General features: G+C 41.0%; 2 protein-coding genes across 4 annotated transcripts in view; both read left to right on the top strand.

Moving 5' to 3' along the window:
* Positions 1-16264, top strand: part of LOC138724795 (C-type lectin domain family 4 member A-like) — a 143487-nt gene that overhangs the window by 79906 nt on the left and 47317 nt on the right. The window lies entirely within an intron of this gene.
* FOXJ2 (forkhead box J2) overlaps positions 1-16264 on the top strand; it is a 29206-nt gene that overhangs the window by 5997 nt on the left and 6945 nt on the right. For 2 of the 3 annotated variants that reach the window (XM_069864150.1, XM_069864155.1), the window contains 6 exons: positions 8925-9277; positions 9808-9882; positions 11842-11910; positions 12280-12420; positions 12872-13070; positions 14946-15272. In XM_069864150.1, the coding sequence (XP_069720251.1) occupies positions 8945-9277; positions 9808-9882; positions 11842-11910; positions 12280-12420; positions 12872-13070; positions 14946-15272 (1144 nt within the window). In that variant the 5' untranslated portion in view covers positions 8925-8944. Of the gene's footprint in view, positions 1-8924; positions 9278-9807; positions 9883-11841; positions 11911-12279; positions 12421-12871; positions 13071-14945; positions 15273-16264 lie in introns of those variants that run through there. The other variant, XM_069864141.1, reaches the window with a different exon arrangement.

Here is a 16264-nt window from a genome sequence, read left to right as displayed (position 1 = left end):
GTGACCTTTTCTTGGCCAGGTCTCAGAGTCTCTATTCCATCTTCATCCTTCTTGGCTTCCCTGCTGTTTTTGACACTTGATCATGCCCAGTCTTGAAATGTTGTCCTCCTTTGACTTTTGTGTCAGTATTTTCCTCGTTTCCCTCCTACTGTTCTAGTCCTTCATTCAGTGTTTTCTGCACTAAGCTATTTACCTTTCTCTGTTTGGTTTTTTTTTTTCAAAAGTTAGACACAAAGACCCACCTCTGGTATCCTCTTTGCTTTGCTTTACTTCCTTCATGCCAGTGATATTAAATTATGCAGCTTGGCATGCTACTTCAACATCTTTTTTTCAAATGATTTGCTTCAATTTTAAGACTGCTGAGGCCAAGATGGAACTCCAGAGAGCTCCTTTGAGATTTCCCTTTGTTTCTTGCTTTTCCACAGTTGGGTCTATTACATAAGTTTTCTTGCACTCTTCTTGCTGTGCACATACAGGATAGGGGCTCATCTTCCAGTTTCACGTCCTGCATCTCCCACATCTTTCTTAGTCTCTTTGAGTAAGCCTTATTTTTTTCTTCATTTACCATCTTGGTTACTGTTAGCTGTTCTTGCTGGCCTCTGACAATTGTTACCTTCTTGTGTCATGAAAACCACAATTACTGAAGCTGTCCTCCTGGTGTGTTTCTTCAACATGTTGCCATCTCGTCCTTGACAAACCTGTTTGGCTGTCATCTGTCACATGAGGTTCCATCTTCCTGTATGCAAACTCTAAGGGGCCTTCACATTTATGTGGGTCCATCTCCAGTGTCTTAGTGTCCTTTGCTCTGCCAGCAACACAAGCGTGACATTGTGCTTTTCAATTTCTTGCATGAGCATCTCCTCACATTCTTCCTCAGCTGACTCACACCTTGATACATACAGGAAAATTGCCAGCCAACAGAGGCCAGACGTACTGTAAGCTGCTTATTTGCATATTTGAAAATTATTCTAAAGGTCTAACTGATACTCAGGTTGTCTTATTACGTGTACCCTCCTCTCCCTGACTTCTTTTGGAAAGGAGTATGATTGCAAAACTAGGTAAAGCTTGTCAGAAGCAAAGAGTAGGAAGGTTAGGGTTGGAGCAGAATAATATTTACTATGGCAAGTGTGTGTGTGTGAAAGAAAGGGGCTTCTTTCAATATCCGTGAGGAAACGAAGAGGAGATTTAGTTTGAGGATGACACACGAAATGAAGCATTTTATGAGTAGGATTCAGAAAGTCAAGTAGCAATATTAGCGTTTTAAGCCAGAAGAAGCCACTAATGGGTGTGTGTTCCTTGATAGTTCCTTACTAGTTGCTTAATCTTCAGTCTTCCCAAGTTGTGAGTGTGGCTAGGGGTTGTCAGGTGTTTTATCTCCTGGAAGACAGTTCAGTCATTTTAGTTCAAAATAACAGCTAACAGAGTAGTGAAAAGGAATTTCTTTAAAACAGTGGCTGAGACTTCATTTGTGAGCCTCACAAAGTATAACTTTATTCTTCTAGTCATTCTCCAGTTCAATTTCAGCTGCGCTTTGCTTCTAAACTCCTCTTTTAACAGGCTTTTCTGCAGTGCTTTGGCAATCTTATCTTTGGGAGCATCTGCTGTATGTACATTTTGGCCATGTGGTATCCAACTAATCTGCACTTGATACCAGTTTCCTTATTTTCTATGAATTCAGGACATGGTTCTTGCTAGTGATCGATCCCTGTTTCCACAAGTGGGGCGGAATGGGTTGTGGCATGTTTCAGCAGCTACTGAAGAGCTTATATTGACTAATCTATTTTCAGTGGTTCAGCCTTTGGTGAACAGGTTCTGACCACTTGCAGTGAAATCATTTTCACCATGCCTGGCTGGCATTCATTTAGCCCTGGGAGCTCTCTAACATAGAAACTTCGTAGTATTACTGTTCTTGAACTGTAGGTTTAACAGTCACTTTTCACTGATAGACCTGCTTTCTACTGGTAATAAGAATACAGTTTTCATTTATAAATCATGTTGCATTCTTTTAGCCTAGATTTCTGTACCTATAGAATCACAGAATTGTTTAGGTTGGAAAAGACTTTTAAGATCATCAAGTCCAACCTAGTACTGCCAAGTCCACCACTAATCCATGTCCCTAAGTGCCATGTCTACATATCTTTTAAATCTCTCCAGGGATGGGGGTTCAACCACTCCCCTGGGCAGCCTGTTCCAATGCTTGACAAACCTTTTTGTGAAGTAATTTTTCCCAATATTCAATCTAAACCTCCCGTGATGCTACTTGAGGCCGTTTCCTCTCATCCTACTACTTGTTACTTGGGAAAAGGGATCAAAGCTCGCCTCATTACAACCTCCTTTCGATGTAGTTGTAGACAGTGATAAGGTCTCCCCTCTGCCTCCTTTTCTCCAGGCTAAACAACCTGTTTCCTCAGCCGCTCCATCCCCTTCACCAGCTCTGTTCCTCTTCTTTGCACAAGCTCCGGAACTTCAATGTACAACAATGTAAAGATGTTCTGAGCAAGATATTCTGCATGCTGATATATTTCTGATGTCTCTATTTTCAGGGACAGTCTGGGTACCACATCAGTGTTTGCATATCCTCTAATGAAGGTTTTCTGCTGGATGTGATGCTGATAGGCAGAGTGTAGTCTTTCTCTTTAACCTGTGTGCTCCCACAAGGCTATGGGAAATACCTTCTCTTAGGTATGGTTTCTCTACCACAACTTTCTTGGTTTCCAAGGGAAGATTTCTCTTCAGATATGTGCTCATAAATTTGAATTATTCCAAAATATACCTGATACATTTCTCAGTGTAAGAGTAATTGTTCTGTTAATATTCTTAAAGCAAATTGCAAAGATTTCTCTTGCTTGCTTTGGCATAGGTTTAGAATTACAGCTCCTGTTTCTAATGGTAAAATATTGCCTGGTGGTACTTGGGTTAGAGGGCTGCTGTAGAGTCATTTCTACTGTGGTGATGTATTTTCACTGTGCTTCTTCGAAGTACTTAATTTGCTTTTCACTTCAAATCTTTTATTGGGAGGGTTGTCCTGGGACATTTGGCGTATTATTAGAATAAATCTCTTATGGTAGTCTTATTACAAAGAAAATAGTTTTTTGTTCAAAAGTATTTTAGGCATAGTAATATTCTCAGTATCATTTGCTGTTTCGTTTCTTTTGACAGGCGTTAGGTATTCCCTACTTTCATTTACGCAGCACCCTAAATAAGCAAACTAATCTTAATTTCAAATGCATATTTTCAGACTGTTTGAGGGGTCTCTGCAATGTTTGTGTAGTACTTATCTCTGCATTTTTGTAGCATATTTATATAGCAGACAACAAAAATATTTGAGTAATTGGTGTTATTAAAATCTGACAAGGCGCTAGCTGTGGTTGATCCTAGCCTTTTATGCCTGTGTCCCTTGACATGAGAGTGTTTTAGACTTTGGCTGCAATGCCATCTGTTGATGAGTTTAAGTAAGCAGGTCAGGGTTTGTAAACTGTATAATTTTGTCAGTTTTGTACAAAACCAGTACATAATTGCTTTTGGAATGGGATCCTGAAGCACTCCCAACACAAGTGTTTTGGTGACTTTATAATCCCTGCAAGACTTTAATACTTCATTAGTACCAAGAAAGCTTGCACAGTCAGTGCTGTTCATTCACTAAATTCAAAATACAAAATTATACCCTGCTCGTGCACCTCTAACAAAATGGAGGGAATGGAAAGGTCTTGTGTTAAAATGTGCTGTTATTTATGTAATGAGTGACTGTTACAAAACCAAAGTTATTTTGGTTCTTTTTTTCCTCAGGACTTAATCTGAATCTTGTGTTGTTGAGATTTCTGTTTATTAAAGGTGCACTATATCTGTATTACAATTTAATTATAAGAAAACTATTAGTCCAGTGATTTATATTAAGCTACACATGTTCTAGAAGTTCTCATCTTCCTCTAACTCTGATTTTTCAGTGCCATCTTAGTGCGTTTTATTGTAACTTCTAGCAAATTTCCAGCTCAGGATGCCTTAATTACAGTATGTTTCACCTGTGTTCTTTTACACAAAATAACATCAAACATTCAAAGCTATTAAGTCTTGCATACTAAGTAGTTTTGAGTAGGGGCGCAGAGTTGATACGCGGAGACATGGACAGGCACAGATTGTGACAGTATTGTTACGTGTTACTTTTCTTCCTTACTTTTTGAGGCAGTTTCCTGTAGTTGACATGCTACTCCCCTTTCTGTTTCAGAAAAGTTGCAGTCACATGGTTCTTTTTTGCCAGTTTGTTGGATTTGAGGTTTTTTTTTTTATTTATTAAATACCTTACAAGGTGGGTATATCTGAGTGTCCGAGGTGGATATTGTTAGTTAGATACTGGACTGTTTCAGGCATCTAAACAGAAGTGACCTTGTTTTTATATGTCTCTCACTACTTGGTAGTTTGTTGTGTGTTTCTTCCTTCTCAAAGTTTATATTTAGAAAATTGAGTGTCCTTTGAATGTTCTGCCAATAGTGTTTAATGGGATTGGAATAGCAGCAAGTAAAGCTACAGTGAAATTAAGTATAGAAGAGTAAATGTAGAGATTTATTCTAGAATATGCATCTTCTGTAGGCCGTGCACAGCGTAGTTTCATTTATTGTATAGCTCTGCTTCAGTCGTAACTGATTCTGACTGGCTGGGAGCCAGCCTTTGAGTTCAGCCTTAGAGACTATTTCAGGCTGTAAATGTTTATTAACTGCATTCAGTATGACCCTTGGAGTGCTGCCCCCCGCATTTCATACATTTTTTCAGTCCTGATATATAAGTAGCAGTGATACTGGATAAGATCTGACTGGCTGAGAGCAAGCATTTACAAAACAGCAAGCTAGGCAAAGTACAGATTCTTTCAGTCCAGCAGCAGGGATGGTACAACTTGATAGACAGAAAGAGGCCTTGCATTTCTAGCCTGATGTTCAATTTGCTAGTTGCAAATATTTGAAGTAAGGCAGTAGGCTTTCTGGAAAGCTGTAGTGAAATATCACTAGTCCCAAATGAATTAGTGGCTATTAATAAGTTTTTACAGCTAGGATTTTCTTTAACAAATTACATTTTCCATTATGAATCAGACACATTCTTATATGTTGAATTGTGCTTCTTGATCTGTGCTTGGCTGTCATTTTTGCATCTCTCTGATGTGTCTTGACTTGGGGTTGTACTGGAACTAGTTAGTACTTGAGAAATGAAGACTCTACTGTCAATTTCCAACTGTAGATGATGATTATGACTTAGCTAACTTACCATTAGTTTTTAAAGTGAGCTAAACAGATAAAGAGGTACCATTTACCATGTAAAGTGGGAGATTATGAATTCTGTTCTTCAACATTTTTTGCTTCTCTTAAGTTAAATCTGGCTTGCTAATGCTGTAGGATTTTTTTTAACACCCTTGATTTCAGTTCAGTGTGTTTGTTAGTCATTAGTCAGGTTTTTTTGCTTTTTTGCCTTTGTTTGAGTGGGATCATCAGAGAAGAGTTTGAAAGATGATTTGCCAGGCAATAAACTGGGAAGGGAAAGTTGGAAGAATCATCAGCTGCTCTGATTGCCTGCAGTTTGGTTTTATTGTACCATTAAGAAGCGTCAGGCTGGTATACTGTTTGGATCCGGTGAATGGGAGATGCAGCACAAATTATAGCAAGTATTACTGTTAGAGTAACTAGTCTATCAAATAATTTTGTAGGCAATTACACCAAAGTATTTTTGCACTGACAGATGTTGTGGAATTGCCACCTTACCTAAGGCTTGACTATTTCTGATCATTAGAGATCCCATATTGCCAGGATACAGGCATATAAATCTAGTAACATGATCAAGTTTAAATTTGGGGAAAACTATTATTTCACTGCTTTGAAATTTCCCATGTGATTGGTTTTGTCTCAGTCTTCACTTTCTGTCCTAAGTTACTGTCAAGTGGGTATGTTCTTAAAGACCTGCTGTATTTACTGAAAAGTAGTTGTTTCGGTACAGGATGATTAGTGTGTATGTATACATGGATTTTTTTATTTAAGATTTTGGGGTTTTGTTTTCTTGTCAAAGATTTTTTATAAACTAAGGAATGAAAATATTCAGATCTTAGCGTGGGTGTAATGTGACCCAGTTCTAACCTTGTTTTTCTTCCTGACAAGTGTATTCTACACAAACGCACAAAAGCGTGTGTATTTGACAATTGACATGTTTCATATCAACCTTACATTTTACTGCATAGCAAATCATCCCAAATGTTATGCTGTGATGTAACCTAAGCCAATGTAAAGCTCAGTGAAAACTGCAGTATCTTCTTCTGCTTCTTGATTTCTGGTGTTTTTAGATTGGCGTATTAGTCTGCCATAGGCTTTGATGACCTAATTTTCTTGTACTAGTCTTAAAAAAAAAAAAAGGAGAGGAAGGGGAATAGCTGGGAAATTTGTATTTGTTTTACTTTGGATTTGTATTGTTAGCACAACTGATGTTTCTTAATGGTTTAACGTGCATATGATAAGCAGCAGTAATTTGTTCTCTGTTTGCACTGTGGAAATTCGAATTTACATGAGTCACACTTAGAAAATTAAGCATTCATCTTTTATTTAGTTCATGTTTGTTTTCTCCCAGGTTGAATGCTGCCTTTAGTGGGGACTGTACCTGTGAAGTTACCAGGCAAATGTAGCTGTGTTTCATTTACATGGATACATCAGCATTCTGTCTATCCCCACTGGATAAAAATACATTCTTGTTTTACCTTTGTGTAATTCAGAGAGGAACAGTGCTGCTATTTTTTTCATTTATTTTATTTGAAAATGGTTGAGGTTGCATCAGTTCAACCAAAAAGAGCTATATTCATATATTCAGTAAATGACAACTGGAGGAGGGTGGATAACGGAAAGCCTTTTGCAGCTCAAATGAGCTAGTTAGCTGGGTAGAAAGTATGTTATAGTGTGGCAGATGATTAGAGAGATAAGTTAGTAGCAGTTGGGCTTTTCCTTTCCTCCACAGACAGAAAAATGTTTCCACTCACTACAGATGCTGTAGTACTGCAATTTTACTTTTCAGTCTATGAGTGCATATGGATATGATACCTTCAGCTGTGCAGTTAGGAGGTGTTTTCTGAGCCTAAGGTCTGTGGTGGTTGAGGGATGGATTTCATTGGGATACTGTGTAGGTGTTTGAGCCCTAAGAGGTGCAATGAGCACATGCATGAAAATGAAAGGTTTAGTGCAGACAAACATGTTGGAGTGCAGACTCTGAAGTGCTTTTGTGCTGTGAGAGCACTTTGGTGCAGAAATACAAGGTATAATAGAATGCATATGGTTGTGGGGGAAGAAGAAGGAGCTTCTGTGTCAGAATGCTGGGTGCATCTGTCTCTGGATCTATGCATCCACCCGGTGTTATTGTCAGATACCTATTTTTAGAATGAGTATCTAATTGGTATTCATACAGATGGGTGTCTCCCTGTCTCATCTGATCCACTCATCTGAGTGATGCACTTGGTGGGAGGTTACTGCTGATGAATCTTTCCTAAGCAGAGTGTGTTCATGTCGTCTGTTCTCTTACATGTATGCATTTATTCTGGTACATGAACGTGCACATAAATATGCGCATGTGTGTTTGTGTATTTGCCTTTTCTATGCACTGTCATGCTCAAAGGTAGTATCTAATCCTCTAAAATGATTAATTTCTAAAATCAAAGGTGCGAAACTTGCAGCCCTTCAAGACATAATTCTCTTTATGCAAACAATAAATGCAGAACAGTGCAGATTGTGGCCATGGAAACTTAGCTACCTCGGTCCAGACTTCAAGGGACTGCTGCTAGTATAGTGATGCAGCCAACTGTGAGTTGATGGTGATCTTTCTGCTGCCTTGACTACTACAAAAGACAGCAGACAAATTTGTGTGCTAAGTATACAAGTTCATGCTACTAAATATTTTCTTCATATGAAATAGTTGTAAAGTAGAAAGCCCTGGGTATAAATGCTAGCCATGTTGGACTGGAGTTTTTTATTTTTATAGGGGGAAATATATAATTTTCCCTCATATATTTATGAGACGAAGGATCCTGAGTCTGTTTCCACCCTGTGGCAAATCTGTTGTGTGACCTTGAGCAAGTTTTACATGTATCTCTTTTTGGGGGAACACTTGCCTATTGTATTGTGAATTAAACATGATTTGATTTAATTCAATGAAATTATGTATATATTTAGGAAAAATGTGTTATGATAGGCAAAGCTTTAGCTGTTATGAGCTTAATATAGTCTGTTCCACCTCGACATGGTAGATGTAATTATCTATATATAGCATTATGCGTGATCTTAGTGTTTTAAATGAGATATGTAATCCTACCTCTAAGGAATAGGATTCATTATAATGTCACCTGATGCAAAAAGAGGGGCTATGCCTTAGAGAGAAATTAATTTCCCCCCAAATTAGGATAGTCATGGTCCTGACTTTTCCAGATAATCTAATTAAAATGCAGTTTGTATGAGGCATGAAGGAGCATTGCCTTTTAGCTATGATTTCTCTCTTACCTGGCACAGCAAATCTGCTGGATTTCAGGTAATCTTGGTGAAGTGTTCCAAGTTTATGTTGCTTTTGTAGCAACAGAGTGAATATGATACAGCTGCTGAAAAGGCTTCACTTCCTTTGAATAGATCTTAATTCTTCCCCTAGGTGCAGTTGGGATGCTCTGAGTAAGAATGTCCTAGTGATATTATTATCAGCACTGTCCCAGCTACTATCAGCAAGAATCGTCCTCCCAGAGAAACGGTCATTAGGCCTTTTTTGGATTACTCTGGCTGTGAATAGGGTAATATGAAGTAGGATATTCTTCACAAAGGTGTTTGTGATAGGGGTAGAAGCAAAGGAGGAATGCAAGTTGATATTTCTGTTCCAAGGGTTCACCTTGTTTATATCTCAGGAATTCCCTTTCTGCTCCCTTCTCTTCACAGATACTCCTACTTACAGCATCATGGCCTCTGACTTGGAAAGCAGCCTCACTTCCATAGACTGGCTCCCGCAGCTTACTTTAAGGGCTACTATTGAAAAATTAGGGGGTTCCTCACAAGCAGGACCTCCAGGGACTGCCCGAAAGTGTCCCCCAGGCTCACCGACAGATCCCAATGCTACCCTGAGTAAGGATGAAGCTGCAGTACACCAAGATGGGAAACCGCGTTACAGCTATGCCACTTTGATCACATATGCCATCAACTCATCACCTGCCAAGAAAATGACGCTCAGTGAGATCTACCGTTGGATTTGTGACAACTTTCCCTACTACAAAAATGCTGGTATTGGTTGGAAGGTGAGGACTTGCATTAAACAAGTACCCTTTCTGTCTGATTACAAGACTCATTTTCTTAATTCTGTGCAAAATATTCTCGCTGAGCAAAATAAAAACACAGATGTGAAACCAAGTTGAAAGAGAAATTTTCTGGAGAGAATGCAGAGCCAGAAGTCAAATTTTCTCTTGAGAGGTTTTTTTTTGTTTGCATGTGGTGGCTTCTTAAGGAGAAGCCTGCAACAAAATCCTCCACTGAAAACCAAGACAAAACCCCCTCACAAACCAGACATCACTGCCAGCCTCTGTATCGCATTGATACTACTTTCATTGTGCCTTCTGTAGATGTATTGGTGGTTCAGCTGCATATTATTCATCTTGATCCATTCCTGTCCTATCCATAGCTACTGTTCCGTTTTGTTGCAGGTGTATGTAGTGAGCTTTGGCTTTTGAGTATGCACCATCCTTTTGTTTTCTCTGCCTGCTCCCAGGCATACTCAGATGCTGTACATTTATGTTATAGCACTTACCTGTATCTCTCAATCTCTCATCAGAACTCTATTCGTCATAACCTCTCTCTGAATAAATGTTTTCGGAAGGTGCCTCGACCAAGAGATGATCCTGGGAAGGTAAGAAATCTGCATGCTCCTGGGCAAGCAATTTAAAACTGCAGGGAATAAGCCAGGGTTGCCCTTTGTAACTCATAGTTGGAATTTGAAACTTAAAGCGTAGGCAGAAATGGAAGCAGTAGTAAGATTTACTGCAGGGCTTTGGCTACAGAAGCATTCAATTAAAGGGAACTTGCAAAGGGGCCTTAATGATTTTAGCAATTATTTTTCTTACCTGTGATGTTCAGTTGACTTTAAATATATTGGAAGAAGGAAAAAAATAGGTGGAATGTGCTTTATGGGTTTCATTTCTTTTTCTTCTTGATTTTTATGTGTAAAATGTGGGTCTAGTCCAGCCTGCTCTCTTATGAAAGATCATAGTGGCTGCTGGTGAACGGCAGGGCTATGATGTGACATCATGGATTTTGTGAAGGCACGACCAATGGAAATGAACTACTAGCTGTGTAGCCTGCAAAACATTTGGTGTTAGGAAAAAAACTTTTACCATCAAACAGTTCAAATCTGTAGAAGTCTGTTAGAAGTAAAACTCAAGAATTGAGGAATTTGTTGGCTATATAAAGGCTAATAAAGCTCTATTAGTGTATATAGATTGTAAAGGGAGAATGCTAGCAAAACCAAGACTTGGCATCTTGACATGCAGATATTATTACTGTTGACAAACAAACAAGTAGAAGAATATGGTGGGGACAAGAAGCTATGTCTACTCTCCCTATCCTGAAATTGCCAGAAAGAGCCACTTGCACAGGCCTTTTATTTCAGGTTATAGTTAAAAAGATCTAAGTGGTGCTCAGTTGGCATCTATAAATGGAAGTGACATATCTTTGAAGGTTACTACTCAAAAATACCATTATTTATGTGGTTTATTCCAGAAAGTCCTAACTGACTTCAGTGCATGTGTTTGTTAGCAAGTTAGGCTGGGTTTATAATGAAAAACCTGTCCTGTGCTTGTCACTGATTATTTGTATTTTAGTTTGAGGTTAAAAGGAGCTAAATCGTGTGCTAGAGTTCTGTTTATATTGATTCAGAAAACAGCAGACTTGATTATAGACTATTTTATGTTGAAAGGGACCTCTGAAGGACAATATGCACCCCCACTCCACTCCCAGACAGGGACAGTTGGATTGGGTTGTTGAGGTCTTCGTTGTGTTTTGAGTATCTCCGAGGATGGCGATACCACAACTGGGCATTTGTTCCAGCACTGCACCACCATCGTTGTGAAGAAATTTTTCTTCATATCTGATTGTAATTTCCCTTGCAGTAACTTGTGTTTGTGGCCTGTTATTCTTGTGCTGTGCATTTTTGAGAAGAGTTTGATTCTGTCTTCTGTATAATCTCCTTACACAGTTGAAGACAGTTGGTTAGATCCTCTTAGCCTTCTCTTGTCCAGGCAAAACAGGTCGCTCTGTGTGAACTGCACACATCGTGTGTTTTGTTCTTAACCGTCATGGTGGCGCTTCTTTGGATGCATTCTATTATAGCATGTCAGTGTTTGTCTTGCACTGGGAACCCCCTAAATGGGCACAGTACTCAAAGGGAAGTCTCACAAGTGTGGAATAAGAGCAATTCTTCTAGGTGTCTCTGCCCAGTCTGAACCTTGTGTTGGTTCTCATCAGTCAATAACAAATCCACGAGGAAGGTATTGAAGGGGGTGGTGTGCAGGACCGAAAGTGTCGGCCTAGCTTGGATCAAAATATCCTTTGCTCTTCTTGGTGTCCTGGCTCAGAGTGATGGAAATGTGGAGCATTCTGCCTTCCACCAGTAGCATTGTACCTCATTGTTCAATAATACCCAATGCAAGAGAGGAATCTCCAGCAATCAGGTCCTGGTTTTCTGATGTTCTGGAGGGTGGTCCTTGTGATCCTGATGTTTAGTTGGTGCTGCATTCCTTAAGTCAGTAACCCCTTGCTTCAGGAAGCTCTCTGATTTAATCATGCATTCACCAATGGGTCTTCTTTCCAGGGCTCTTATTGGACAATAGATACGTGTCCAGATATATCACGCAAGAGGCGGCATCCTCCAGATGATGATGTGAGTGTTATTCTTTACAGACAGCATGGAGCAGGAGGGAGAATTCCCTTCTTGTTCCAAGGAGTTCTTCCAGCACCATTCCATGGTATCATTTTTGGGGCAGGGTATACAGGTGGGGAGACAAAGGCTAGGACTGAAAGAACTAGCATGTATGTCTTGCTGATTCAGTCTCGTTGCTGCAGTTCAGTGGCAAAGTTCATCTTGTTTAAAGTCCTTTATCCTGACTCTCTAGTGACTAGGGCCCAGTCCTCATCTTTTCTAAGCCATGAAGTTCTACAGCAGGGGAGCTGGCTTCCCATCTGCAGTTTCACTTCTGCATCTGTTCTTGATTTCTGCTCCTTTCCTTTTCTCTGTTTTCCCCATCCACAGATACCACAAGACTCCCCAGAGCAAGAGGCAAGTAAAAGCCCCCGAGGGGCTGTTCCAGTCAGCACAGAAGCCTCTTTGCCACCTGAGGCCACCCCTCAGCTGTCACTCCAGAGCACCACCCCCATTGCGAACTACAGTCAGGTAAGCAACAGGGAAAAGGATAGAAGCCTCATCACAGAGAGGGGAGGGAAAGGGGAAAAGCAGAGACAGAGGAGTGTGTGAATGGAAAAGCGAAGTGAAGAGGAGAGAGGGAATCATGCAAATGCTAACGTAGAGGCAAAAATAAAGAATGGAAGAAGCTGAAATTGCACAGACGGAAAATAAGGACGAAGTGAATTTTAACAAAGGGATGGATGGGGATAAGGATAAAGGTGTAATGGCGTTGGATAGCTGAAGAATAGCCTGGATGCAGTGTGCTGCAGAGGGAGGGTGGTGGTTGGTTTTCCTTAAGGAAAATGGTGTTTGGAAAGATTTTTTGGGAGATGAGCTAAGTGAAATGGGATATGTTCTATCTGTATTTTGTCTCTGGATCCCTGTCTTAAGTTAGAAAGCCTCGTGAAAACTCTAAAGACCTTACTTCTGTGTTCATCAGCAGGGTGCAGGGCCTGTGGATGTTGCCTCTACTGTAGCCGGAGGGCAGGGCCGTGAAGGGGCTGATGTGCCACCCCCACTGTACAGTGCCAACCATGACTTCAAGTTCTCCTACTCCGAGATCAACTTCCAAGATCTTAGCTGGTCCTTCCGAAATCTCTACAAATCCATGCTGGAGAAATCATCTTCCTCTCAGCATGGTGAGTAACCTCATGTGTCATGTGGGGTGGGCAGGTATCTGCCCACACAGTCTTGTCCACTGATCTATCCCTGGTATCTCTCAGATCTTTCCCCATTTAGGTGCCTGTACAAACAGACTTTACTTCTTCAGCATGCTGTAATTAGTTCTGCTAGGAACAGATAAATAACATGCAGATTTCTTATCTATTGCTCTCTGCAGTTCTCTGCAGATAAAGTAGATAATGATTTAAAAAAATACCTTGTGTTAATACAAAAGCAAGTACTAAAATGGTAGAAGTTTAGGGAGAGGGAGTCCTGAATAAAAGCACATTGCAGAAGTAGTCACAGTCTGTGAGGCTAGAAACTGTGAGAGGAAGGGGATTGTTGCATGTAGGCAATGGAGTTTCTCTGAAAGGAGAGTGGAAAGTCGTGTTTTCTCAGACTTGTTAGAACCAGGGATTGTACAATGCCTAGAAGAATTGCACTTTTTGGATTGAGAGCATGGAAGAAAGCCCTTGTAACTCCATTCGTAGCTTCCATTTCTGGGATTGAGGAAGCAGCCACCAGAGGGCAGAATCGCTGTAGGGAGTGTCCACAGATAACACCTCAGAAATACCTCCGGTTGTTTTTCCACTTTTAAACACTCTTCTAAATATTAGTCTGGTGTAGAAAGGAATATACTACTAGATGAGCCTCTCACCTATGCTATTGGCCAGCATACAGTACAGGCAAAGTTTGCTTCTCTAGGAGAAGTCTCCTGAACTTGTAGCTTCAGAGAAATAAAAATTTATTACTTTTATCATGCTTTTATCATGCTGGCACTTGAGATTCTTAGAAGGAGCCTGTTGTGTGAGATGCTGTAGAATAAGCAAGATACAAAAAATGCAGAGAACCACCTTGACTGAGGCTGTGCCTCTGCTGTTAACAGCAGTCTGGTTTTCCCCTCCACCCAAGTCTTCAGCTGGAGGGTAGTCTAGGAAAAGCTGCAATTTTTTAAGAAATTTTGTGGGCAACTTTTGAGTCAGGATGGCAGTATTCATTGTTTTGGCCCATTGCAGTAGTAGGATGGTCTAAGAGTTGATTTTGGATCTAGTGAAAAACTTGAGGCTTGTGAGTGGTCGAGTAAGGGCACTCGAAGTAACAAAAAGGGTGTTCAAATGCCCTTCACTATGATTTTTCCCAGAGGTTCCTTAACGTAGGGGAAAAATGAAGCAGGGAAGCAGACAGAAGAGAGATGCTGAGCTCCTAATGTGGGCAAGAATGGAGAACACCTGATGCCCTTGGATGTGGGGGATGCCTGAAATACAAGAAGATAGAAATGACACTCCCAATGAGTCAGGAGGAATTAAAGTAATAAAGGAGTCATAATGCATGCAATGGGCTCTCTGTACAGAAGCAGTAGAATGTGTGACCTCTAATGATCTGTGTGAGAAAAATTGTGAAGGTTTCTGAACAAGCTGCTTGTAATTCAGGAACTGCAACTGTTTGGAAATAGCAAGTCACACTTATCTGTTTTCTAGATGGTTTGCTGTTTAAGTTTACTTAATGGTCATTTCTAGGAAAACAACAGGTGCATGAAATCTCAGGACAACATGGGTTACTATGGTAAATACAGGAAAAATCCAGGGAAGAATTTAAGTGCCTAACTCTGTGCTAGAGGTTTGAATCTTGCTGAGGTTTAGTTGTAGCCCTTTGAACAGAATCTGGAGCACTTTGAGGGCCTAACTTGTGCAGGTGATAGTTGCTGGCAGCCTGTAGAGGGCACTCCAAAAGCTTCATAAATAGCAGGATGAGCAGCATGAAATTAGAGATGGAGCAGGTGTGCAGCACCAACTAAACATCAGGTCTGATTCAGACAGCTCTTAAAGCTCTTTCCTCTTTCTTTTGCTTGGCAGGTTTCTCTTCTCTCCTTGGTGACATGCAGCCCTCCAACCACAACTACTACATGTACCAACAGCAGCAGCAGCAAGGCCCCTCATCAGTGGGTGCTGCTCCTGCACTCCACACTCCGACCCCAGAGGGTTGCCCATCCCAAGGTGGAAAGCAGCAGGGTGGTGAAGGTTATGGCCCTCCACCTGTGATGTCCATGCATCCACCCCCAATGCAGCATGGAGGCTACCACCAGCATCAACAACATCACCCGCACTCCCACCCACAGCAGCAGCCACATCAGCACCAGCAGCAGCAGCAGTCACAGGCTTCAATCAACAGTGCTGGCTTTGGTGAGTTGGAGGCGATGGAAAGATCAGCTGGGGTAAAGGGATTAGTGAGGAGCCCCAAGACAGAAATTCCATAAGCAAGCTTTTCCTAAGTAGCACCTACCTAGCACCTAGCGTGTGGTAAGAGTGAAAGCAAGTTATGATTGAGATCTAAGAGGGAAATAGCTTCCTTAATGAAGGAAAGGACAATATATCCACACTGGGTTTGGGATGCAGAAAAAGTCAGGGGCTAAATGGAGAAAGGAGATGCCATCCCTGGTCTTCCAAGAGAGAAAGATTTGTAGCTACTGTAGTATCAGGATCGTTGAAGACAGGCTAATTTTATATTAAGGGGTGGAGGGAACACCAATGTCTCAGAGATGGTGTGCTGGTGAGGACCACCAGTACATCACCACAGAAGAAGTGGGGGCGATTACACCTGATGACGGTAAGGAGGAAACTGGCACTCTGGCGTTAGCTATTCCAACAACCAGTCAATTGGGAATAAACTTTAGTCCCTCTGTGAGGGCTGAAGGTTTGCCAGCCCAGCTGAAGTGCATTTACACCAATGCACATGGCGTGGGGAATAAGAAGGAAGAACTGGAAGCTGTTGTAGAGCAAGGAGGCTATGATGTTGCCATCACAGAAACATGGTGGGGCGACTCGTATAACTGGAGTGCAGCTATGGTGGGGTACAAACTCTTCAGGCGGGACAGGAAGGGTATGAGAGGAGGTGGGGTAGCCCTCTTTGTAAGAGCGAACTTTGATACCGTTGAGCTTGATTATGGTGATGATGGGATCGAGTGCCTGTGGGTTAAAATCAGAGGAGCCCCAAAGAAGGCAGATTTTGTGATGAGAGTCTGTTACAGACCACCCAGCCAAGAAGAAGCAGCTGATGAGCTCTTCTATAAACAGCTGGGGATAGTCTCTAGATCTATGCCTCTTGTTCTCGTGGGAGATTTCAGTCTTCCAGATGTCTGCTGGAAGTACAATACAGCAGAAAGGAAGCATTCCAG

The sequence above is a fragment of the Phaenicophaeus curvirostris genome, chromosome 1 (assembly GCF_032191515.1).
Source record: "Phaenicophaeus curvirostris isolate KB17595 chromosome 1, BPBGC_Pcur_1.0, whole genome shotgun sequence".
NCBI classification, from domain to species: Eukaryota; Metazoa; Chordata; class Aves; order Cuculiformes; family Cuculidae; genus Phaenicophaeus; species Phaenicophaeus curvirostris.
The sequence above is the reverse complement of the archived record's forward strand: the minus strand, read 5'-3'. Positions and strand labels throughout refer to the sequence as shown.